Source organism: Nelumbo nucifera, chromosome 1 (assembly GCF_055504915.1).
Source record: "Nelumbo nucifera cultivar China Antique chromosome 1, China Antique-T2T, whole genome shotgun sequence".
NCBI lineage: Eukaryota > Viridiplantae > Streptophyta > Magnoliopsida > Proteales > Nelumbonaceae > Nelumbo > Nelumbo nucifera.
The window spans coordinates 168,631,232-168,657,365 of NC_142649.1; the positions used below are offsets into that span (position 1 = coordinate 168,631,232).

The window sequence follows — 26,134 nt, forward strand, 5'->3', positions numbered from 1 at the left end:
GCAATTTGCAGTATGCAACCATACTCTTTTCGAATGCTTGCACTACTCCAGAGTCCAGTCACTACGGCGAGTATGATGACCGGAAACTAGCCAAAGGTCATACCGATGTCTTGTGGTCCTTTACCGGAAGCGATTTTCCGACTGACAATGTTGCAAATGCCCTTTTGAGCTTCTCTGTTTGATTGGTTGGTTCCTTTGGGTTTCGAAGAAAATACAAACACATCCTCTGCTCCCACTATTTCACTCTTCCGGTCTCGAGTGAGTTTAAGTTTAAATGGAAATTTATTAAACTATCACCTTCAATTACTCACTTTCTCCTTATCTGCATTGCCCATCTTTCTTTCTCTTTGTTAGGTTGTGGTACTGGGGTTTGATCAAAGGTGTGGGTACGTCTTGGTTTCTGGCATTTTTAGCTCTTCCCTTCTTTGCTGCCATTTTCTTTCTCCTGCTTTCAAGCTTCTTTTCGCCAATCTCTGGTTGATGTCTCTTATACTGAATCTTATGTATGGATGAATTTCTGATTGTTTTTTTCTATATTCCCCACTTTCTAATGGGCTTTTACTTTTTATTGTGTGAATATTTGAAATGATCTTTTTCCTTTTTAATCACGTGATTTTGGTCATGAACAAATGAATGCTAATCTAACGACCTTAATCTGATGAACTTATGTGCTTGGAATTGCTGCTCTTTTCTGTACGTTAGTTTCTCATTTTTAATTTCTGTTTACCTATCTCTTTTAATCAGCTATTGTTATGTCGGAGTTGCTTGTCTAGTTTTTTTTTTTTTTTTTTTTATCTTATACTGTCGTTTGCTTTAACTACAATTCTTGCTTTTTGCTGTATTGATTAAGTCTTTCTTTGTGGAGCCAATGTAGCTCCAGTAATTTCTTTCGGGCTGGTTTTAGTTGAATTGTTTTTGTTCATTAGCAATAATCCTGTTGTGCATTGGCATGAATTAAGAAACATATACTGATTGCTATTGGAATTTAATTAGGTGTGAAGCACTCGGTTAGTTCCAAAATCAATTTAGTGATGGGTAGTATCCAGAATGATTGGGATGAGGAATGCTCTGTTATTGGAGACAAGGGAGAAATTGGATTCATTGATTTCGAGGATAATAAATCAGTATGCAGTTACAATCCAACTGAAGAGGGCCCAGTCATTATTTCTGTCCCATTTTCTTTTCTCCATGGGAAGCCTAGATCAATTCTTGTGGGAGAAACAGTTTCGGATTCAATTACAATAAATAATACCACCTCTGAACCAGTTGAACTTTGGGGAGTTAAGATTTTTTGCTCAAATCCTGAGGACTCATACACCCTGTCATTAATGGAACCCCCTTCAACCAATTCAGGTGTGGAGGCCATACGTGGGTTCTTGGAATCAACTTCTTTGCAGGATAGAGTCCTACAGCCAGGCCAGACTCTAACAATATGGCTATCATGTAAACCCAAGGACATTGGTTTGCACACAACAGCTGTGCATTTTGATGTGGGGGATGACAGGATAGAACGGGTCGTTTTCTTATTGGCCGAAGACAAGATTTCACAGTCTCTAACTTCAGAGATGCCATATTCAAGAATTCCAAGGAGAAGACAGTTAACTGTGAATGAGTATGTGGCAGGTTCTCGCCCTGCAAGAGCAATGGCAAAATATCCTAAAAAAAGACTTCGCCAATATGAAATTCCAAAGGATGTTAGGGAGTTGATAGAGAAAAAGCAGGTTCCTGGGGTAATTGGAGAAGGCTTAAGGAAGGGGAATTATGCTGATTACTTCAGTACATTACTGGTTATGGAAGAAATACATTTGGAGGTAACTGTTTTTTATTGCTAATTTTGGAAGTAACCGTTAATACTCATTAGGAAATATCAGCAGTATCTTTTACTTTTTGCACTAAATTTTTTTTTTCTTCAGGAAGAAATGAGGGCCTATGACATGGAGTTTGTCACAATGAAGAAGAAGGGGTCCCAATTCTTGGCTCTTGAGGTCCCTGGACTGGCTGAAAGAAGGCCTTCATTGGTCTATGGGGATTTTGTTTTTGCCAAGCTTGCCTCTGAAAATTCAGACAATTCTACTCCTCCATACCAGGTCTGTGAATGTTTCTTCAAGAAAGGTGTCTTTTCATTGAGAATTACATTATCTTCTCTCCCCACCAACCCAATACACACACATAAACACAAATACACAGAAAGAAAACAAAAGCAAGCAAAGGAAAATGTGTTTTGGTTGTAATACCTCGAAAACCAATATGTGATGCTAGTAGCTATTTAATGGATAATGCAACTGGTACCACTATGTTGTAAAAACTTAACGATTTGATAATATTCAAGAGTTTTTTATCTGGATCGAGAGATATGGTAAATAAAATGCATTTTTATGTTTTAATATAACTGTATCACTAATCAACTTATGTCAGGGAATTGAAAAGAAGTATAGTATCTATTTCTGCTTCAGAAACCATGCATGCTGAAGTGCTTTGGGAACAAAACTTAATGGTTCATCAAAAGGATATCTCCAAGGTCAAAAGTTGGTGTGATTGGATAATTATAACTACAGTTACCAATGGGCTGACTTGTTATGTACTAAACTAGAGCTTAGTCAAGCATCCACCCATCCATAGGCACACTCACACATGCTTGCATCCACTTACTGACCCCCTCCCCTGGTCGGTGGGTTCAAGAACAAAAAAGGATATTTTTTTTTCCTTGTGAAATTACAGATAGTTCAGGTTAGAGGGATGGGTTGGTACCATGTCACCAATAATTTGTGGTTATTTTGGCACAAATGTAGCACTACCTAACATGTTGCTACCACTATAGCTCTAACTTTAAACTATATGCTTATTTTGGAACTTACATAAATTTATTTTGTGCCTAGGTTAGAAATTTAGAATATAACAGATGAGATAATTGTGCCCATCCAGCTAATCTTGGAAATAAAAGTTAGTTGATCCTTATGGGATGCCTCATTACTTGAAATTTTTGCTCCTCCCTCCTTTGACATGTATCATATGCTTCATTCTTGACTTGTATCCTTAACATGATTTCTTATATTATGCTTATAATACTATAAGTTTATAATTATGTATAAACATCCATTCAAGGCAATTTCGGTGGTATACTGTATCTTTTTCTTGCTAAATATAAGTACTTTCAAGTTTCAATAAAGATTCCCATTTGGCAGTATCTGAATATGAATTTCATGTATTATGACCACTGTATGCAATACACGTATACCCTGTTAGGCTGTACCTGGATCCTTGCTAAGCACAACAACCATTTAGTACCATGCACTTATACAAGTCACAAATGACTGATTTTCCGATTTCTATTATTTATGTGCATTTTGCAGGGGTTCATCCACCGTGTTGAGGCTGATGAAGTGTTTTTGAAGTTTGCTAAGGAGTTTCATGATCATCACCGTGATGGAAACCTGTATACTGTCACATTCACATACAATAGGGTGAATATGAGAAGGCTATATCAGGCTGTTGAAGCAGCGGAAAGTTTAGAGACCAATCTCCTTTTCCCAACTTCATTCTGTAAAAGGAGAACAATCAAAACAACCCCAATGGTGCCTTTAACCCAGAATCTCAATGAGGAGCAAATGTTTTCAATTGAAATGATACTGCGGTGCAAAGGTGTCCCGCCTTATGTAATCCATGGGCCACCAGGTACTGGTAAAACAATGACACTTGTTGAAGCAATGTTACAGATTTATACAACGAGAAAAGATGCACGGATTCTTGTGTGTGCAGCCTCGAATAGTGCAGCAGATCATATATTAGATAAGCTCATCAGTAATGAGGTTGCTCAAGTTCGTGAGAGTGAAGTATTTAGGCTGAATGCAAGTAGCCGTCCCTATGAGGACATTGATCCTGATAAGATACAATTTTGCTTCTTTGAGGAGTTTATCTTTAAATGTCCACCTCTCAAGGCTTTACTACGATATAGAATCATCATATCCACATACATGAGTGCTTCTCTCCTTTATGGAGAAGGCATCCGACGAGGCCATTTCTCTCATATATTTCTGGATGAGGCTGGCCAAGCCTCTGAGCCAGAGACCATGATCCCCATTGCAAATCTTTGCCATAGGGAAACAGTTGTTGTTTTGGCTGGAGACCCAATGCAACTGGGTCCTGTTATCTACTCCAAAGATGCTGATACTTATGGATTAGGAAAATCTTTCCTGCTACGGCTTTTTGAGTGTGAATTTTACTGTAATGAGGATGAAAATTTTGTCACAAAGTTGGTGAGAAACTATCGGTGCCACCCATCAATCCTGGATCTTCCTTCAAAGCTTTTCTACAATGGGGAATTGATTGCTTGTAAAGAAGAGATATCTCCCTCTACCAATGCATGGATGGAAATTCTTCCTAACAGAGAATTCCCTGTTCTGTTCATAGGAATTCAAGGATGTGATGAAAGGGAAGGTAATAATCCATCATGGTTTAATCGCTTTGAGGCAAGCAAGGTAGTCGAGATTATCAAGAAGCTGACAGCAAGTGATGATCTAACTGAGGCAGATATTGGAGTAATAACACCTTACCGCAAACAAGTACTCAAGTTAAAGAAAACCCTCGAGAATTTGGATATGCCTGAAGTAAAGGTTGGGAGTGTGGAACAATTTCAGGGACAAGAAAGGCAGGTCATAATTATATCTACTGTCAGGTCAACTATCAAACACAATGATTTTGACAAAATGCACTGTCTGGGATTCCTTAGCAATCCAAGGAGGTTTAATGTTGCCATTACCCGTGCTAAATCTTTGCTTGTCATCATTGGAAATCCACACATTATCAGTAAGGTATTGTTTGTATTCTACTCTTGGTACCCATTATGCAAAATTACTGCTCTTTTACTATGCCCTACTGAATGTGTTAGTTATCTAGGAATTGTTATGTGAAATTTGCATTTTTCCCCTTCATCTGTTGATCTGAAAGCTCTTAGTTAAATCGTTATAGGCCTTAATGGGATGCCACTTGGAAAAAGATCTTGATGATCATAAGTCTAGATTGGGAAGCTTATTATCTTGTTACCCCTTTATTTAATTTGTTGCTTAGACAGTGTACTACAATGCCTACCGCTGAATTGGTTGCTTAGTCAACCACATAATTGGCATGTATTGGATGGTTAATGATTGAAGATCTTGGTTGATGATAAATGGTGGATAATTGCGACTGATGATCATGACTGATGACATGTAGTAGATTAAGAGTTTAAAGAAATTTAGGTGCAAGAGAAGGAACCTGAATGTGAGGAGTTATAATGTCTATGAAATATGCTTGAAGGTGGGATTTTATTGGAGTTTTGACTTCCTGGACATGTGTTGATTATTACTTGATGAAGAGAGCTTTAACCTTTTTCTACCGTGGTGGATGAAAGAACTTGGAGTAGTTGCTACATGCCTAAAGTTTATTTAAGCTAGCCAAATACATAGGAGAAGAGTCTGCAGCAACTGAATGTCATCCAGATGGTTTCCAAGAGGATTCAATCAATCCCTGTGGTGGCACTACTTCTTTTGGTTTTAATTGCCAGTGCTTAACAAAGATTAGTCAACCAGCACAACTAAGCAACCAGAGATGCCTAGCTTGATGTGGTCCAACAGTTTGGAGGAACTTGGGATCATCAAAATATGGCTTAGTCATACCTCATGCTCATGTAATTTGGCAAGCATGCAACTAGTTTTGCTGAACATTGGGTAGGGTTATATGTGCTTTATCTCATTTTGACATGTGTGCATTCAGAAGGCAATAGAATAGAGTACCATTTTTTCTTTTCAGTAAAAAATACATATCCCATGCCTTATACCAATAAACATGGATGGCATGCTCGGGTAATTGGTTCATACACAGAATCTCAGGAGTTGGACCAGCGCTAAACACTAACTACCATAGGTTTGGGGAATATAGGCTAAATTATAATAAAAGATCTATGCCCTCAAAGTGGATGGCCTTTCCAATTTAGTTGATCACTCAAGATTTATTCATTTTATCTGTTATTTGACTAAAGCAAATCATGGGATTTTGTCATTGACATTTCAATTTCCCCGCCCACCCTGCTCCCCCTTCATAGCCACATCCTTGTAAAAAACATCTAGAAGGTCTTCAGCCTACTGATCATCTAGTGTTTGCACTAGAATGCTGGGTTTCAAGGAATGAATATCGTCTTGGACCCAAGGTTCAAAATATTGCAACATATCAATGCGTATCGTATGATATGTATCGATTTTTGGACCTATCAATTCTCAACATATAAGGTTTTTGATGGTTTTAATGCAATTAAATAAAAGTAAATGTCAAATCATAGCCTTTATGCAATTATCAAGATCACCAAATAAGATAAAACACAAATATCGAAGTTGAAAATGCTCAATACACAAAGTTTGTGTATTGTGTGTCTCGATACTTTGAACCTTGCTTGGACCATAGATCAGCCATCCAGATCTCATTATCATTGTATATTCAATGGCACTGTGCTAACAACTTTGGGGCCAATTATTTTTAAATAGATAAGGAAAATGATAGCAGACTTGTAGTGGTTAACCTGCTATTGTTCCTCTGGATGATTATTAAGCCACAGGGAGGGGGGGGGGGGGGGATGAAAAGGAAATAAATCAGCCATGTTTTGTGAAAGTAGATTCTTCTTATTTCAGTTTCTTCACTTACATTTTGAAACAATTCAGCCCTTTTAGGCGAGATTTGCATATAACAGGCTCAGAGTGCCAAAGCAAAAGGATAATGAGATAAACAGAGAAAACAATATTGTTTGGTAGACTTTTTATCATTACATGGATCATTGTTTTCTCATTTATTATTTATCATTCTACATTCTTTTAATGCTTATCTTTTATCATAGTATTTTATCAAAAAGGACAACAGAATGAAAGAATGGCAATGCCGAGATATGTATATAGGTATGCTGGAGCAGTCTTCTTCCTCTAAGCCATTGCATTATGTGAACCAAATGATTTGGATTTCTCAACAGATTACATGAACCAGTTGGTTGGTCAGTTAAAGGACCATTACCCAATGATGGCCCCAGCTATCTGGGGTCTTGGGAGGGGTATACTGGATAAGAACCTAACGTTTGGTATTCTTTTCATTTTTTCCCTGCACAAAGCGGGCACTCTCGCATTCAAAACCACATTCTCATTCTTGTCAGCCCTTTATTTACCCTTGCACCAAGCAATGGCCCCTAGCAACTACTATTAGGATGAAACTGAGCAATATTAGCAGGTCAGTTTCATTTCAACTATTTTGCACCTTATCTAATCCTTGGAGGGGATTTTCCTTTATCTTTCTTCCCTGGGCAGCAGGTTTGGACCCATACCCTTCAAGTTCTTTCTCCTGTGGCTTGTTTTATTCTGCCCTCTCTCATGGTGTTCCATCCCAGTTGGGTTACCCTGTGAGTGCTATTAGGAGAGGATTGGTACCTCCTAAAATTAGAACTTTTTACTGGAAAATGTATTATGTGAAGATGAATACTTGTAAGAATCACATGCTAGAGCAGCTGTCCATAATTCTCCCAGAGCCAGAAGCTATGGATGAATGGTGGTAGAAAGTGGAGAAGTCAGAGAGAACTTTGGCTGTTTGGACATGGCATGTTAGCATAGATGTTGGGTAAAAGAGTAATTGCAATCAATACTTTTAATTAAAAAGACAAACAAGGGACTGAGTGGGGTCACGACTCATGTGAAGGAAGCCCCCAAACAGAGAACTCAGGCCTCTTCTTAGTGAAATCCTGCTATAACTCCATGACTAATATAAAAGATGATCATGTTCCTTGGATTTGGATTTGTAAAATGAAAGCCCCTATTATAAAGGTAATTTTCTTCTTATAGACAGGTATCTTGGGCAAAATACCTTCCTGACCTCACCTAGTAGCTAGAGGCATGACCTTGGCCTCCTTTTGTGGCCTTTGTGGTAGTGGGACTGAATAGAGCATTTGTTCCTGTTCTGCCCTATTTCTGTCAGAGTCTGGTTGCATTTTTTCCAGTTGTTCAAGACATCTTGGGTGATGCCAAGTGGTTTACAAAGTCTGATTTCCTAATGGCCATCTCAAGCTTTCCAGTTGTTCAAGACATCTCAAGCTGTCAGAGTCTGATTTCTTTGGAAGCTTGTGCCTTTTGATGTTTGTTGGTCCCTGTGGAAGTAACATAACAGCAGGATCTTTCAAAAAGAGCACCTGTGGAGACAATTCTAGGTAAATTAGAGCAGTATATGGTCGGGTGATGTTACAAAAAGTTGCTGCACTTTAAATTCTGTCATTTATATTCCTGTTGGGGGGATTGTTTTTTATGAGAGTTTTGTTTAATTGTTTTACAATAAAAGATATACTGTACACTTTGTCTCTATCATGCACAGCTGATAACATGTACGTGCCTTTCTGAGGGTGGGTTTCCCTCTTCATGAATACAAATTTTACTTCATTTATCAAAATTATTTGTCCTTCTCTTCACCAAAAAGGCAAAATTTTATGGAGATGGACAAGAGTAACTGTTTTGTTGAGTATTTGGGAAGAGAGGAATGCTAGAATCTTCAAAGAGAAATCTCACAGGAAGCTCTAGTTGAAAACATATCAAGGTAGCATATGGGATGACCATGAACAGTTTTGCTCTTTTTACCATGGATGTATTTATAAGAAGTTAGTGGAATGTGGTAGATTCCATGACAACTAGGAAAACCTCCTTCACCCTATGGTACCCTCAATCTCTTAATACCCTCAAGAGAAACTTTGGTTCTTGTAGTTTGGGGAACCCAAGAAATTCTGGCATTGAGTTTTCAGAAACAGCAATGCAGAGATAAATTGCTTTGTATCTTGGACCTAATTATATTTGGGACTTGACCAGAGAACTATTGGCAGTATTACAAGTTTTAAGGCTGGCTAAGGACTTGATTTCTAGATTTTTGGTGGTGGAAGGGACTGTTATATTGTAGAGAGAAATCATACACATGGCAGAAGAACTGAAATACTGAATGCAATGTTTCATTGGACCTCTAGATCTACCAATAATTTGGCAGATGGTTTAGTAAAACAAGTAGCAACTAGAGTTCAATTTTACTAGGGCTTGGTTCCCTAAAATGAGAATATTATAAGAAGAGGGTGGCTAGAAGGGGCTAGGCCAAGGCACTGCACTGTAGCATAATTGTTCTTTTAATTCAATTTTGACTACTTGGTGTTTGCATAATTTCTTCTAGTTTAAAATTTAAATAGACTTGGCACATATAAACCACTTTCATTTCTTTCTCCGATGAGTTCTAATCAGTTATATGTCATTGTGGTAATAGTTTCAGTTCCTTCTTTAACCCATGACAATCAGTCACATGCCCTGGTAATACGAACTCTAGTTTATGTCACCTTGCTGTGTTAAGGTTCCTTCTCTTGCATATCTCCCACTCTCACCTCTTGGTCTACCGTGTGTCATCAATCATGATTATCAGTCACAGTGATCTGCTAAAGTCACCAGTCAGCATCTTTGTTCATAGGTTATGATTGTATTCCACATGTCTGTTGACAAGGATGATGGGTTATAATTGTATTCCACATGTCATTAATCATAGGTTATGGTTGTATTCCACATGTCATTATCAGTTGATTAAGCTTAACCTATCATCCTCCATGTTGAATGGATCGTGTGTTGGTTGCATGATCAACTAAGTGGTTGAATATGCTTATCATTAACGTGGTCTTCATTCACATGATCTGTTGAGGAGTTGATCTCAATGTTCAGTTGCAGTCATTTTAACCAACCTTATAATCTATAAAGGCAATTGTACAGCCAAAACTTCACTTTCAAGGATATGCTGTGGACTGTGGTTGAACACTCTGCATAGCGATCATAGTAGATCTTTTGCCCCATGTTTCAGTCACATTTGTTGGATTTTTGGTAATCTGGGTGTAAATAAATCTGCAATAAATCTGATGGGTTCAATATTCAGGGATTCCAAAAGTGATATTTTCATTTTTTTTTGTTGTAAATTTCTAGCCTTCTACCTCTCCTTCATTCAAATATCTTCCCCATTTGACATGGTCTTCAGAGCCCCATTTCTAACACGATCCAGCATTTTGACCTTTTTCTCTTCATGCATGCTCCTTTCTTACAGTTCTAGTGGCTTTTCCTTTGGGTTTTACTAATATACCTCCAGAACAAGAAACCAAACTCTTTAAGAGAACAACAACAAAAAAAAAAAAAAACAGAAACCAAGAATGGTATCTGGAAGATAGACAGGAGTTATAAGATGGGCTGGAGTAGGATCCAAATTCTACATCTCATAGTTTCACAAGATGCATTTTATTAGAGTTGATACTAATGGCTGTTTAAGTGTGCATTTGTGTAAATGGATAACCATAGAGTTGGCAATGAGCCTTGCATACAATCTTAGGTTCAGATTGCCAAGTTTTTGATTATTCAAGGTTGCCTAAGTTCAGTAGACAATGTTATATATATATATATATATATATATATATATATATAGGGCCCCTAGATATGGACATATTATGTGCTCTGCATTTGTACTATTTGTAAATGATATTAGCCACTTCTCTGCCTCGTCTAACTAAACAAGCCTAGCTTGATGTTTGCCATAGCTTATCAGTCAGCAAAATCCAGCTGAGGCTCAGTTCAGACAAGCCCTACTAGCTTGTTAATGAAAGGAGAAAGCTCTAGCTGATTTTAATCATTTATGTTGGCAGGATCCTTATTGGAATAGGCTCTTATGGTATTGCTCAGACAATAACTCTTATCAGGGTTGTCCTCTACCAGAAAGGCAATATTATGACGAGGACCCTGCCAAGGAGGAGTACTGGAATGATGAAGAGAACTTTCAATCCTCCGATCAAGCAGAATGGGCTGATAATTCCTTCCAAGAAGTTCCAAAGCCCGTCACTGATGAAGCTGAATGGTCAGATGGTTGGAAGTGAATTTTGTCAAATACAGATTTCTTTATTTTCTTGGACCTCCCTTTCTATCATTTGTTCATTGAATTGGTCCTAAAGATGCCAAAGAACAAACAATTGAGATCTGTGGGAGAACCATAACATTTTTTGTGGCTCATCCCACTACAAGTCTACAAGTGATGAACATTTTTTTTTATTGGTAAAGATAAAATTTCATTATCCATTTCTGGAATAACCTCAATTATGGTCTCCTGCCACCTAGGTATGTCTTTTCCTTATTCTTTCTCCAACATGGCTTAGTTTTTGCATTTAAAGCAATCTACTATAACTGCTGCATCCAATGTACCGAGTGATTGGCCCAGTGCAGTAATCTCCTATTTGGAAAGTATGCCAGTAAACCTGTGTATCTGAAAGTAAAATTGCATATTTTAACATTTTTAAATAAAAATATTCTCTGCCATGTGGCAAATGACCATTGGCCTAAATGTGCCACGTTGGAGATATACAATGGGGAAAAGTTTGGACTTCGGATTCATCCCTTGCACAATCAAAAGTTCAAAATATGGAAATGATACGGTTGATAGTTGATACACGTCATATTGAATCAGATTTTCAAGGGTTCATAACATATTAACATGAATGAAAATTGAAGTATGCCTGCAATTCCACCTTTACTGGTCCTTGAAAGAAAATCAAAATAAAGGGAAAAAAAATAATTGATCATTACAATTAGTATTTATTTGAAGTATTAACTACTAACGAAATAATTGAAGTATACATGCAATTCCACATTTACATCTCTCTTTTCTTTTATTATTTTCCGAGTACATTTCATAGTTAACACTAAATTAGTGTATTTCTTATGCTTTTATACCTAATTTATAGTCATTTAGGAGAATGACAACGTACAAGCTATGAGAGATGTTTCGATGTACTGGCTGCAATGTGCTATGAGGTGGGTGTGAGAAGCAGATGTTGTCTCGCACTATACAAGTTTTGGTGTCATATTCATTTCTATGTATCCAAGAGCCACTTGATTACATATTACATGACAAATATATGAAGAAAGGAGAAAGAAGACAACTTCAAAGGAAGAGTGCATGAAGGGTTATAATCAACAGCAATCTCCCATACAACCAACCGTTAATGTTATCTCCTACGTATGAAATTGAAATATCATCACTCATCTTGCTAATGTTGCCATTTGAACCGGTTTTCTTGCTCAAGTTCTCTTCTTTCCTGGCTGATGTAATGTTCCCTCCCCGAGTCAAGTTTGAGGAAGCTCGCACACCGTCGGGGGGCATTGGAGGGGGAACAAATTTTGGAAGAGGAGGAGGCGGAAGAAGAGGATGCATTGGCTCCTTGCTAGTGTCCGGCGGAACAACTGCCGGCGTTGGAACTGGAAATGAGTTAGATTAAACAAATTCAAAACCTTAGCTTCTAACCAAATAACACCATGGTTAAGCTTCATCTGTTAACCTTGAAATTTGATGTGAAAGTGAATGCATTTACTGATCAAACAAATAAAAGAAGTGAAGAAAAGCTGAGAGTTCAAACATTACCTCGACATTGTGCCAAGGGAGGTACAAATATGTGACAGTTGGAAACTAGGAATGAAATTGGAGCACTGAAGAGAGGATTAGTGGAAGATATCATCGAACACAGGCATTTGTATCCGGCTTTAACCACTTGATTAACAGCTTTACAGCAAGAACCCGTGGGGATTTTGCCAAAATTGAAGCAGGGCTGAAGGTCAATGTCTTGGAATGAACAACCAGTGAACTGGGTTTTAGCCATTGAAGGTGCTGGAAAGCATAGAAGCAAAATTGTTAAGACCCAAGTAATCTTGAGGAACGACAGTCCCTTTGAACCCATCTCTCTGCAATTAGCATCAAAACAGAAGCATTTCGTTTTGGTTTACGTACAAGCATACAACAAGGCTTAATCATGTAGTCATCCACACCTACTAGTAACCTACCCACGAGTACTGCTTGAGTGCGTGTTTAACCTTTGACCCTTCCATGAAGGATGAAGCTAATATGTCTGATGTGTCTGGGTCCGATGGCGATGGAAGACAAAGTGCCCAACCCGGTTTTAATTTGGACCAGTTCAGATTGGTCATTTTTTCACACCCGTGACCCGACCATCTCTCTCTCAAAAGCACACAGTTAACTTGACCCTATCCATGGAACTGTCAATTATAATAATAGACCTTGTTTCAGGTCTGGAACCGATCCGATTATCCATGTCTAACATGATAAATATTGACAGATATACCTTTAAATTCTAACCTGTAATTTGACAATAAATCTACTTTGTTAAATTCATAATCTGATTGTTTTGGAGCAGCTACAGTAACCCGAATCAGTGAAGAAGGAAGAAGAAGATGAGGAAGAATACAAGAGAAAGAGAGAACAGGAGGGTTTAGTCGAAACTGATTAGTCTTCCATTCAGTCGACCCCCTAATGTTTATTAGGTTCTAATTACACTTACAAAGACTAAACTGCCCTCACTTAAGTGTGGGGCAGAGTACTTTAATAAAACAGCCACATAAGCAAAGTACTTAACTGACGTAAGATTATTAAACTACCCCTATTCGGTTCACTCTAACACTCCCCCTCATGCTGGAGAATATATGTCATATAATCCCAACTTGTTACATAGATAGTTCACTTTCCCTGAGTTTAGAGCTTTTGTAAACAAATCTTCCCATTGATCATTCGATCCCACATGTTCTGTGTTTATCTCTCCAGCAATGACATTTTCCATCACAAAGTGGCAATCAACCTCTATGTGCTTTGTTCTCTCATGAAATACAGGATTGGATGAGATATGGAGTGCAGCTTGGTTGTCACAATACAGTCTCATAGGTTTATCCATGTGAAACCCAATTTCTTGTAGAAGATTCCTCAACCACACTAACTTACAGGTAGTATGTGCCATGGCCTTATACTCAGCTTCAGCACTACTTCTAGCCACAACCGCCTGCTTTTTACTCTTCCACGTCACAAGATTTCCTCCAAGAAATGTGCAATAGCCCGTAGTAGATCTTCTATCATTCACTGAGCCTGCCCAATCTGCATCTATATACCCCACTACTTCAATAGTCCACGGCCTGGATCTTCTATCTTCTATCATTCTTGGTTTATACAATAGTCCACGGCCTGGAGCTCCTTTCAGATACCTCACAATTCTAAGAATTGCATCCCAGTGAGGTATACGAGGGTTCTGCATGAATTGGCTCACCACACTGACTGCAAAGGATATGTCGGGTCTCGTGATAGTCAGATAGTTCAGCTTCCCCACTAGTCGTCTATACCTTCTAGGATCTTCAAATACTTCTCCTGTATCACTGTTCAACTTAACATTTGGTTCCATAGGGGTCTCAGCCGGTTTTGCACCTAACAGTCCTGTTTCTTCCAATAGATCAAGAACATATTTTCGTTGGCACAAATTTACACCTTGTTTTGACCTGGCAATTTCTATTCACAAAAAATACTTCAATGTTCCAAGATCTTTTGTTTGGAAATGATTTTGCAGAAATACCTTTAATTTGCCAATCCCCAATTTATCACTGCCAGTAATGACAATATCATCCACATAGACCACTAGTAGAATCTTCCCAACTTCTGAGTCATAGCTGAATACTGAGTGATCTACCTGGCACTGCTTCATTCCAAAACTCTTCACCACTTCACTGAACTTCCCAAACCAAGCACGCGGTGATTGTTTCAACCCATAAATTGCCTTCTTCAATCTGCATACCTTACCATCCTCCCCCTGAGCAACAAACCCAGGTGGTTGCTCCATATATACCTCCTCCACAAGATCACCATGGAGAAAGGCATTCTTTATATCAAGCTGAAACAGAGGCCAATCACACATAACTGCCAGGGAAATTAATACACGAACAGAACCAATCTTAGCCACCAGAGAGAATGTATCCATGTAGTCCACTCCATACAACTGTAAGTAACCTTTAGCAATAAGTCTGGCCTTCAGACGCTCCACACTACCATCTGGCAAGTATTTCACAGTATACACCCATTTACAGCCCACAACATGCTTATCAGGTGGGAGAGTAATAAGTTCCCACGTTTGAGTATGTTGAAGAGCAGAAAGTTCCTCCTCCAATGCCCGCCGCCAACCAGGTGAACTGAGAGCTTCTTGAACATTGTTAGGTATGGAAATAGAGGATAAAAGGGAAACAAACTGGCGATGTGAGGTAGAAAGGCGAGATAATGAAACAAAATTGGAAATGGGATGGAGGGTAGAACTGCGTTTACCTTTCCGTAAGGCAATGGGTAGGTCAAGGTCTGAAGGTTCAACAATAGGACCCATGAGAGGATCCGAAAATGAGGTAGAAGCTGGAGGAGGGGCCGGTGTCGTTCGACGTGTATACACTTGCCGGATTGGTGGACGTTCGGTGGTGATTTGCACGGGATGAGGTGATGAGTCTATTCCAACAACAGCATTTGGAACTAGATCACTGACAGGAAGAGGAAGAGGAAGGACGGGTGGAGACGAAGGCGCTTCAAGACTTGAGAAGAAGGGGGCTGACTCAAAAAAAAGGTGACATCAGGGCAGACATAACACTTCTGGGTAATGGGATTATAACACTTGTACCCTTTTTGAATCCGTGAGTAGCTAAGGAATACACATTTAATTGAGCGTGCATCTAGCTTGTCTATTCCAGGGCTCAGATTGTGAACAAAGCACACACAACCAAAGACACGACGAATTAATGGGAATGGAGATAAAGTGGGAAACAAGATAGAGAAGGGGGACCGACCATGAAGGATGAAGGAGGGCATCCGATTAATGAGAAAACATGCAGTGAGTACAGCATCACTCCAAAACCATTTAGAAACATTCATGTGGTGAAGAATAGACCGAGCAGTTTCAAGAAACTGACGGTTCTTCCGTTCAGCTATCCCATTTTGTTGAGGGGTGAATGCACATGATGTCTGATGAATAATGCCATGTTGTTCTAAATACTGTTGAAATGAAGTAAGAAAGTATTCACAACCATTATCTGAACGGAGAATTTTGATTGGAACACCAAATTGTGTGCGTATTTCAGCATGGAATTTTTGAAAAATGGAAAACAATTCACTTCTTTCTTTGATTAAGTAAATCCATGTCATTCTTGAACAATCATCAATAAAGGAGACAAAATACTTGTACCCATTATAAGACTCTATTTTGATTGGACCCCAAACATCTGAATGAACCAAAGAAAAATGACTCAACATACGACTCTCAACTCTTGGACTGAATGACACACGACGATGTTTCCCAAACTGACATGACTCACATTGCAAAACTGACAAATGACTCAATGACGGGACCAAAATCTTGAGAGCCTTGAGAGATGGATGTCCCAGTCGACAATGCCATTGTAGAGGAGTAAGTGAAGTCTGAAGAGCAATTGAAGATCCACCACCGTCAAGATAATACAATCCACCAGCTTCATGCCCCCCACCAATCTTCTTCCCCGTCTTGAGATCCTGAAAAACACAAGTGGAAGGAAAGAAGGTAACAGAACAGTTAAGAGCTTTGGTTATTTTACTAACAAACATAAGATTGAATGGAAACTTAGGGACATATAAAACAGATGATAAGGGCACATAAGCCATGTCAACATTACCAACACCACATATGGGGGATGAGGAGCCATTGGCAAATGTAACAATTTGTGATGTGGAGGTTTTAGAAAGAGAAGAGAACACACCTGGAGTCCCGATCATATGATCTGAGGCTCCAGAATCAATAACCCAGGGAGAGGTTTTAGATGACATGCAAACAATACCTGATTGGGCAAGTGTGGCAGTAGTATGCTGTGAAGTAGTTTGAAGGAACCGTTCATACTCATCACGCGGTACGCTCACCATCTCCCTCCCAGAGGTAGATGTAGATGTGGGAGGAGTTCGGTCTGCCGGTTTACTGTCACTGATATCAACCTCACCTGCTACATCATGATTAGCCCATTTAGAGGGAGGGCCATGTAGATCATAACAGAAATTCACTGTGTGTCCCTCTCTACCACAATGAGTACATTTCCTTGTAGAGTTATTCTTCCCTCTGCCACGGCCTCCCTCTGAGTCACGACCACCCTGACTAATCATGAAACTGCCACGGCCTCCTCCGAGAGCATGACCTCCCCCTCTTGTACTATATCCAACCCCACTAGCTGTCACAAGTGTTGATCTATCAGACTGTGTGGAGTTCTCTGTCTGTCCCAAAGAAATTCTACGAAGCCTTGAGAATACTTCCTCAAGTGTAGGAAGAGTAGAGCCCCCCAATATTTGGGCTCTAACTGGTTCATATTCCGACTTCAGCCCCACTAAAAATCTTGTAACATCTAGTTGCTCCCTTTGCTGTTGCTGAACTTTAATATCTGGAGTAAGGGGGTGATAGACATTGAGTTCATTCCTTATATTCTTCATGCAGGCATAGTACTCTTCTAGTGTTTTGGTTCCTTGTTGTAAATCAAAATACTCCTGATAAAGCTGATATACTCTTGTTGTGTTATCTTGTCCAGAATATAGTTTCTTAACATTCTCCCATATATCCTTAGTCGTATCAAGGAACATGAAGTTGGCACTAATTTTGGGTTCCATACTATTCCACAACCAAGTCATGATTTGAGCATCTTCTTGTTCCCAATCATCGAACCCTGGAGAGTCCTCTCGTGGCTTCTCATCTCTTACATGCTTTACTTTCTTCTTTGCCCTGAGAAACAATTCTACTGATTTAGCCCATGGAACATAGTTCTCCCCATTCAGCTTAATTGAGGTCATTTGTACCCCTAGGTAGTCGGAGGAAATTACCACACTAGGTTTCTGATCATTGTAGCCATCTCTTATTGCTGCCATTGTACTCTTTCACAGTTGCCTCTGACCTTACTTCTCAACTACAAGCTGATTGATGTTGTTCACAGTTTGATACTTCAGCACCTATTGCAGCCCCTAAACACAACAGTGGGAGCACACACTTGTTCTTCTTCACACTACTGCTGACTTCACACACCTACGACCCACATAAGCATCACAAGCACCACAACACAACAGTAGGCCCTCTTACAACCACTCAATAGAAAAAAAAAAATTATGCATCACAAGCACCACAACACAGTCAAACTGCTACACCCAGTTCAGACTTGTTTAACACACTTAAGAGGGCATTACACAACCACAAGGAGCTTGGCAAGGTCACTGCATTCCACCTTACACCACTCAGCCACCTACAGCAGCCCTAACACCACTCAACAACTCACAGCAGCCCTACACCATTCGGCTACTGCACACACAGCCCTTCCTTGGGCAACAATGAACCTAGTTCTCTAGGTTCTAATCAGTACTAACTGATTCTTGAAGGGCTCCTACCCAGAAATACCAGCAACACAAAAAGACTAAATAACCAACCTTCTTTTGAGAGTATTAGCCAACCATTCACTACTGAAATCACCTTCCTTGATGAAGAAAACTGTGCACAGCAGAGAGCAACGAGTTGTGATGTCTCAGACCTAGGGCGAACCAGCTCTCTCCATTAACTAACCAGAAATAAAGAAGGTGTCATGAACCCAGCTGAGATGCTTTACAAGCAGAAGCAGGTCAAAAACCTCACTCTGATACCATGTTTTGGAGCAGCTACAGTAACCCAAACCAGTGAAGAAGGAAGAAGACAAGAGAAAGAGAGAACAGGAGGGTTTAGTCGAAACTGATTAGTCTTCCATTCAGTCGACCCCCTAATGTTTATTAGGTTCTAATTACATTTACAAAGACTAAACTGCCCTCACTTAAGTGTGGGGCAGAGTACTTTAATAAAACAACCACATAAGAAAAGTACTTAACTGACGTGAGATTACTAAACTACCCCTATTCGGCTCACTCTAACACTGATAATACATCATGAGAAAATAGATATTAGATCGGGGGTATATTTGTAATATGCTAATATTCATATACATAATCAATTCGGAGCGACCAAAATTCATCCCAATCCAACTATAATTAGCTAGGAAACATGACACAGACCTAGACACTATATAATTAGATTGGTTGGCCCGGTTCTGTTGAGGCTGCCCGACTCACTGACAGCCCTACCCGAAACAAGTATCAACAATTCAAACCAAATTTCCAGTTTGGCAAGAATATAATTATAATTATAGGTACAATTGGTCATTTTTGAAAAATCACACGGATTTTGATGGAAAGAGGAAAGTCAATGAATGAGTAACAGCTTTAACAAACTTGGAGGCCTTTCTTTGGTGTTTGGGGCCAAGGTTTAAAATATCGATACCTCGATATGTCAGGCATATCGGGCGAATCAATACAGCTTTTGGTGTTTTTTTTCTCGCAACTGGTTCAGGGGAACCGGTTTAGGCTTCCTCCACACCCTGAACCGATCAGACCCCCGAACACCCACTATAGGGGCGTATTGAACGGGTCTCAAAACGATACGTATCGGCTGATACATGGCGATACTTTGAACCTTGTTTGGGGCACAACACAATACAAATTAGGGTTGTTCATAAGAAGGCCCAACCCGACCAAACCGACCAACCCGAGTTGGCCGGGTTTTCATCAGCACCAGTCAATTTCAGGTTGGGAAAAATCATAAACCAACCCGAACCAAACCGAACCAATTAGTTTTCTAGTTCGGTAGTTCCTAGTTTTCTACTTAACTAGTATTCTACTAGAACTAGAACTAGAACAGCCATATCTTCTAGTTCTTACTTAACTAAATTGTATCTATCCTAATTTTTATAGTCTTTTACACCAAATAGACAACCCATTAGGCAATTACAATTAGAATTAGGTGTCCTTCTAGTTCTAGGCTTCTCTATCATTTTTGTATAGGAGCAAAACCGAAACCGACCCAAACCGACCCAACTCGACTCAAACCGACCAGGTCGGTTTTGCCTATCAATGGGTCGGTTTCGGTTTCTACCTCATGTAACCCGACCAGGTCGGATTGGTTAGGAAAACCCCTGTAAACTAACCCAACCCGACCCGTGAACAGCCCTAATACAAATGAACAAGATTAGGGCATGCATGCGGCTAGAAAATAAAGCACGTCCATATTTCTTTCCCCTGCATATATAGATTTTATTAACGGGTATATGGGTCATTTCTTCAAACCCACCAGTTAGATGCAGGTGGAGTGGCAATTCCAGGCTTCTGTTCGGGTTGGCCCGATCTGAAATCCAGTCGAACACTTCCAAGTTCCAAATCCCAATCCAACTGATGATGAATTCACCCGACGGGGATCCCACCTAGAGGTGCAAGTTCGGTCGGGTCGGGTTGGGAGTTTGTTAGATTTTCAATGGATCCAAGCCCGATCGATGAGCCGGATGGTGTTGGAAATCTTCAAATCGGGCAACACAACTCGGTCCCCTGAATTCCTATCTGATTGTGACATGGCTTTTCTGAACTCTAAAGGAATGTTTTGCTTCTCGATTTTAAATCTGGACCGGGCTTGTCTTTGGAGGAAATGTGGGTGGACCCGCCAAACTGGTCCAGTAAACGGTGCCAAGTCTAGAGAAGTAAACCAAATACAGTAGATGTCTTTAGAGACGCATTATTAAGATCCATTTCAGGTTTCAAAGTGAACACCCTTTGGAGTTTGGATGCAATGGTCCAAAAACGACTCACTAATTTTTGCAACTAGGTCAGAAATTGCAGTTTCATAATATTCAACAATAAGCCCAAAAACTCTTTCTTCTACCAAAAAAGAGTAGCTCTCTCAAACAAAAGACCCATGTGTAGATTGTAGAGCATCACATTTTAAAGATAATTCAATGAAAGCTCCAATAAGGTAACAAATTAATTAATGATAATTCAAAACCATGACTCCCAAAACAAAAAGAAACAGAGATGGTGAGAAAATGTAAGCGGGTTTAGCAGCTGATGGGGTTAGAACCGGCCGGCTCCCTGGAATTAGTGTCGGAGTTGCTGTATCCACTGGTGGCAATGCCGGCTCTGATGCCACAGTTATATCGATTTCCGGAGGCAAAGCCGGTGGTGGTGACGACAATGCAGGGATCAAGGAAGCTGCCCAACAGAGACAACCATTAATATCTTTAGGCTTTGGTGATGCATACTTTCAGTTTCAGGTCAGCAAAAGCGCAAGCAATGAACAATGCAATCAAATTATAGGGGAGATGATCTATTTAGTTTTGTTTTAGAACACCTTGAGCTTATTTGGGCCTGAGACAAGGAGCTCGACCCAATTATCCGATTTTGAGCAAAAACTGAGCCAAGAATTGAGGCTCCACATACAAATGGGCTGAGCTGGGGCTTACCTTGACCAAGCCCATGTGGATCTCTTAAAAAAGTACTAGCCCATATGAATCTGATTAAGGTGTTTTAACTAAATAATGATCAAGTTGTGTACCTCTGGGGCTAGGAGAAGGAGGAGCTTGTCTTGGAGGAGGTATCCCAAGTGTTGCAGGACCTGACAGTTCAACTATGGTCAGTAAAAAATGCAACCACCAAACTTAATTATCTTGTAACTAATCGTCCAACTGTCTGCCCATTACCCCTCAGTGTTAGAGGATAATGAATTGGGTTGGGCCGGCAAATCCATTACTGGTTACTATTAAGCCGATTTAGCCTTGGCCGAGCCAGAATCAGGCTGTATTTACTACATTGATAGATGTAACAAATATTTCAATTGAAACTAACTAAATGTATATAGGGAACAAGAGATCTTCTGAATGGCATGGTACCTGGAGCTGGAAGAGGAGAGGCAGATGCTGAAAAGAAAACAAATTAGCAATTAATGATGTAGAATTAAGTCAATTAGATGCCAAACACACCATAAATAATCAAAATGCAACTAAGCTTTCCTACACAAAAAGTCTCACTCTCACATTTGCATTGGACGGAAACACCACTCATCTTGCAAGCCTTAGGGAGTGACATGGCCAGATTACGGGTGAATGGTATCTGGAACGGCACATTCCCAGTCAATATAAGGCAAGCGCAATCCATGCTAGTGCTCATGAGCGAGCGAAGCGATCCACAACAGTCAGCAGTTGGTGAAGATCCATTAGCACTGCTCCCTGTAATGTAGTTAAAGCATGGAGTGAAGCTACTGACCATTGCATTTGTGCAGGGCGAGACGACTTGCCCATCGGCCGGCATCATTGACGTCGCCAAGATCATGCTTAACACAGCAGCCATTAAGCGCCTTGAAACCTTAAGCCCCTCCATATATGTTTCTTCTGTATTTTAGATAGAAGAGGAAAGAAGCAGATTAGAGGTGTTCTTGGTTTGATGCGAGTAGTGTAAGGAAATCGGTATAAACTTAGTGGGGGGAGGAGTTTCCTAGTCTTATAGATGGATGGGTTTCAGAAAGAGTGTGGAGTGGAGGGAAAATCTGGTAGATTTGAAGCGGGTTTTGGAGGTTCACCAACTTTGGCAGACTTCTTCTGAATCTAGAGTATTTTATTTCACTGTTATGTATGAATCAAAAGGGCAGTACTTAGGTAGAGGTTGGCATATGTTTGTTATTGCGTGGGGATTTTACTTTTCTTTGTTCCTTCATCCATGGAAGATGTTGTTAGTCGACCATATGTGCTTGTGATTCCTCCTTCTAGACAAACACTGAATTGAGTCGCTGACTAACGATTAGGACTCAGTCTTGAATATTTCAACGCCCAGTGCTAGCCCTTGGCCGCTTGGATCACCAATTAATTCAAATACTTGCCTTGTGGTAAAGACAAAAACCATGGTAGTTATATTAACGTTTGGTCGTTGGGTTGGGTTTCTTGACAAAGTTTCAAACCATCCGGCCAAGGAAGCAATTCTCAGAAGGACCATAACCCAAGAAAGATATTTGATGGATGGTCTCAACCAACTAACCAAATAGCAGGCCTTTGAATGGTCTAGACCAATTGAGAGATTCGTGACTTATGGGGCAGGGACGCAGGGTGCAAAGACCAATGGAAACAATAGCTGTAGTTACATATATCTTCCATTTTGGGTGAACTTAATTGTGGGGGTAGTTCACCAAAATTCAGCCTTAGACGACCTTTAAGCGTCACATTTGGTGGCCATTAGTTTTGAACTTGAATCATAATTAGCAATTCCAATATGAAATGGAGAAGCTTCAACTTAGTTTAATTCCAACTTTTGAGCTATCACAAAAAAAAGGTAATACTTACATCAATTTATCTCAACCACATCAAGGGAGTCACTGGCCTCTCACATCCTTTAATTATCAATATTGCCCCGTTCACTTTTCGGTAAGTCATTTATCAAGGTAAATACACTTATTTGGGCAAGTGTTTCCCAAAAACCCGGGTAAGTGTATTTATCCATGTTCTTTTATTTTCCATGTAAATAAGGCAATGACCATCTTAGCCATAAAAATTTCATTATTAAAAGGGGCATTTTTATCCCATCCAAGTATTGGCAATTTTTCCCTAAATGGGAAAATTAATTTACCCACTTAGAAGTGAACATAGATTTTTTTATCAATAAAAATCAAAATCCCATTAACCAACTTTCCCCCCTCTCAAAATCCAAACGCCCCTATATATTAAGTGAAAGGATTTTCTGAAGCAGTTACTCAAATCTCTTGATCAGTTCATCATTAATGGACAAACTTGCCATAGTTTAGCCACGTGGGTCTGGCCGGGAGACAACCCGGAGGTTCCTTTAGATTATTGATCACTTATTCAGGGCTAGAGTGGAGTATTCCCCGGCCCGATTATTTATGCTAGCTATTGATTGAACTTTCGAAACTTCAAGTTTGAAAAAAAAAATGCCCATTAGGAGAAGATTAATTTCTTTTGCCATATATTACGCGGCAGTTGAGCTAAAGCATACTACACAATTAACCGTTGATATTAATGAAACATGTGGAGCCTTCTCGAGCTGTAACCATTGGTTACTAACCAAGGCCACATGCATGGAACACTTTTGGGCCGTCTTGTCCACCAAACCTGTCCAATGATTTATATATTCAGCTATTGAATTGTTAATCTTTGGTCTCCATCCCTGTTTCTTAGTCCATCTCTCGCATTGAGAATCTGTTTAGTTTACCAATCGCCACTTATTTTAGTAGTTGGTCACCAAAAGATGCCTTTATGTATGTAGTTTTTTCTTCCCGTTTCTCTCCGCATCTAACTATAAATCACATCCCTAGCTAGCTTCCCTTTTCATTAATTCTACTCCAAACCAGAGCAAACCCATTTACACAGTCATATACACTAGCTAATTTCACTAGCCTGAACCTTTGACCTACTGGAAGCTCATTCACCAATGGCTTCATCAAAGGAAACAGAGATGGGCTTGCTCATGGTCATAGTGGCCATGCTTTGGGTGAGAGCCACAGCTCAATCGGGTTGCACATCCGTGCTTATCGGCATGGCACCATGCCTCAGCTACATTACAGGGAACTCCTCCACTCCAGCTTCATCGTGTTGCTCACAGCTTGCGAATGTCGTTCAGACACAGCCACGATGTCTTTGCTCGGTTCTCAATGGCGGTGCTGCATCATTGGGTATCACCATTAACCAGACTCAGGCTCTAGCACTTCCTAATGCTTGCAATGTTCAGACTCCACCCGTTAGCCAGTGCAACGGTAAGCTCATAATAATTTAAACCAGTACTCCAATTTATATATAGTATTTTCACATAAACCTGAAACTATCATCAATTGTTGGCAGCTGTCAATGGACCCACAACTTCTCCGGCCGATTCTCCAGCCGACTCTCCGGCAGATTCTCCAGCAGATTCCTTTGTGGATTCTCCAGATATTTCTCCAACAGATTCGTCAAGTGAAACTCCTGATACAACTTCACCATCTGTATCAACCATTCCTGCAGGTACAGGAATATGCAAGATAATATATATATACATATATGTATATATATACTTGAATTAATGCTATATATCACATTATTTTTCATAAACTGAGCACAGATCTTTGATGCATGGAACGTCTTATTAATGCAATATGCAGGTGCTGGATCTAAAACCGTCCCCTCGACGACGGGAGTCGTTTCTCATGGAAGCAGTACCAAGAAGCCCCTTCAGCTTGTCTTCTTCCTCCTATTCACTGCATCGTGTGCTTCAACTTTTACCAGCTTTTGATTCTTCTCTGGCCGGATATGGCGTTTAATTTGTTTCACTATTTACACATATATTTGGCCACCTCCTTGAAACAATATATACTTACCTAGAAAAGCCCGGTGTGATTGTATAATAAATTATTTAATACCTCTTTTGAGGTTGTTTTTGTGTTTTTCTCAAATAGATATTATTATTTCCTTCTGATGTCTCTTAATTACAAGACATATTTGTTAGCTTAACCTTGATTTGTTACTAGATAAACTAATATAGCCAATAACTGATTAATGGATCAATATAGGGATCGCAAAGGGGGAAACGGATTCCACCACTTCTAATATATAGGACCAATTATGCAATGACTTCAGTTAGAGCTCAAACAGATCATTAATCAACGCATGAAGGATTTGTAGTCCAGATTTTAATTCGTCGTTAATGCATATTAATGTGGGCCAGAAGTAGGGCTGCAAGCCAGGCCGGGTTAGGTTGGGCTGAGGCCAATTCTAGTTCAAACATAAGTTCCAAACATCCAATTCAGCCTTCAACCCGACCTACTCAATTCTAACCCTAACTCTAATTAAATTCCTTCAACCCTAATCCAATTCAAGCCGAAGTTTTCGAGCCCAACCCAACCTTCTTCCCATCTTTTAAAATCTCATACAACTTCTTAATTTCAGATCTTAATTCAATTTTCATTATATATCTCATGTTTTATTAGTTCTTTTAGTACAAATTTCAGAAAAAATAAGTGTTTTAAATGACTATAGTTTATTATGATTTATGATAGATCTTTTATCAGCTGCAATTTTTGGGTGAGAAACAGTAGAGAGAGAAATGAAGAATAAAATATTTAAAAAACATAAAAATATGTTATTAAGGTTTTAGTCTTTCCAATTAGGATTAAGTGAAGTGATTATCTTGAAAGAAAGATATGATAGTATGTAGTGAGGGTTATACAACTATCATGGATCTAAACAAATCAATGTATGATATATCATATATAACATGTATTTATATATGACATGTATTATAGAATCGGGTTTGGGTCGGATAAAATTATCTAATGGGTTAAGCGTAACCCAATCCAAAGTAAAATCGGGTTCATGAATTTCAACCATAACCCTAACCCAAGTTGCAGCCTTAACCA

At 39.5% G+C, this 26,134-nt stretch overlaps 3 protein-coding genes across 7 annotated transcripts; 2 read left to right on the forward strand and 1 right to left on the reverse strand.

The window, feature by feature from the left end:
* Window position 1: 1 nt before the first annotated feature.
* Window positions 2-11,141, forward strand: SDE3 (P-loop containing nucleoside triphosphate hydrolases superfamily protein). Of its 5 annotated transcripts, XM_088895142.1 has the most exons (6): window positions 7-258; window positions 355-386; window positions 994-1,811; window positions 1,914-2,087; window positions 3,351-4,808; window positions 10,697-11,141. In XM_088895142.1, exons 3-6 carry the CDS (start codon window positions 1,032-1,034, stop codon window positions 10,922-10,924), a joined length of 2,640 nt encoding a protein of 879 aa, XP_088751268.1. In that variant the 5' UTR covers window positions 7-258; window positions 355-386; window positions 994-1,031; the 3' UTR covers window positions 10,925-11,141. The 5 variants fall into 5 exon arrangements, with proteins under 5 accessions (XP_010256116.1, XP_088751268.1, XP_088751270.1 ...); XM_010257814.2 differs by lacking the exon at window positions 355-386 and having other exon boundaries at window positions 2-258; XM_088895144.1 differs by lacking the exon at window positions 7-258 and having other exon boundaries at window positions 355-476.
* A 9,332-nt stretch (window positions 11,142-20,473) lies between these two features.
* Window positions 20,474-23,506, reverse strand: LOC104596577 (non-specific lipid transfer protein GPI-anchored 20). The gene is made up of 4 exons (XM_010257811.3): window positions 21,780-23,506; window positions 21,636-21,662; window positions 21,302-21,361; window positions 20,474-20,958 (listed from the first exon to the last, which is right to left on the reverse strand). Exons 1-4 carry the CDS (start codon window positions 22,120-22,122, stop codon window positions 20,735-20,737), a joined length of 654 nt encoding a protein of 217 aa, XP_010256113.1. The 5' UTR covers window positions 22,123-23,506; the 3' UTR covers window positions 20,474-20,734.
* A 524-nt stretch (window positions 23,507-24,030) lies between these two features.
* On the forward strand, window positions 24,031-25,210 carry LOC104596576 (non-specific lipid transfer protein GPI-anchored 15-like). Its single transcript, XM_010257810.3, has 3 exons — window positions 24,031-24,499; window positions 24,585-24,743; window positions 24,881-25,210. Exons 1-3 carry the CDS (start codon window positions 24,178-24,180, stop codon window positions 25,009-25,011), a joined length of 612 nt encoding a protein of 203 aa, XP_010256112.1. The 5' UTR covers window positions 24,031-24,177; the 3' UTR covers window positions 25,012-25,210.
* Window positions 25,211-26,134: the final 924 nt, after the last annotated feature.

Bases quoted from the DNA above. Each gene is read 5' to 3' on its own strand.
- SDE3 (XM_010257814.2), top strand. From the start codon at position 1,032: ATGGGTAGTATCCAGAATGATTGGGATGAGGAATGCTCTGTTATTGGA. The intron at 1,812-1,913 runs GTAACTGTTTTT...TTTTTTCTTCAG, and splicing joins TGGAAGAAATACATTTGGAG to GAAGAAATGAGGGCCTATGA. The intron at 2,088-3,350 runs GTCTGTGAATGT...TGCATTTTGCAG, and splicing joins ATTCTACTCCTCCATACCAG to GGGTTCATCCACCGTGTTGA.
- LOC104596577 (XM_010257811.3), bottom strand. From the start codon at position 22,122: ATGGAGGGGCTTAAGGTTTCAAGGCGCTTAATGGCTGCTGTGTTAAGC. The intron at 21,663-21,779 runs GTGAGAGTGAGA...TTTTCTTTTCAG, and splicing joins TGTTTCCGTCCAATGCAAAT to CATCTGCCTCTCCTCTTCCA. The intron at 21,362-21,635 runs GTACCATGCCAT...TTGAACTGTCAG, and splicing joins CTCTCCTCTTCCAGCTCCAG to GTCCTGCAACACTTGGGATA.
- LOC104596576 (XM_010257810.3), top strand. From the start codon at position 24,178: ATGGCTTCATCAAAGGAAACAGAGATGGGCTTGCTCATGGTCATAGTG. The intron at 24,500-24,584 runs GTAAGCTCATAA...AATTGTTGGCAG, and splicing joins ACCCGTTAGCCAGTGCAACG to CTGTCAATGGACCCACAACT. The intron at 24,744-24,880 runs GTACAGGAATAT...TGCAATATGCAG, and splicing joins TGTATCAACCATTCCTGCAG to GTGCTGGATCTAAAACCGTC.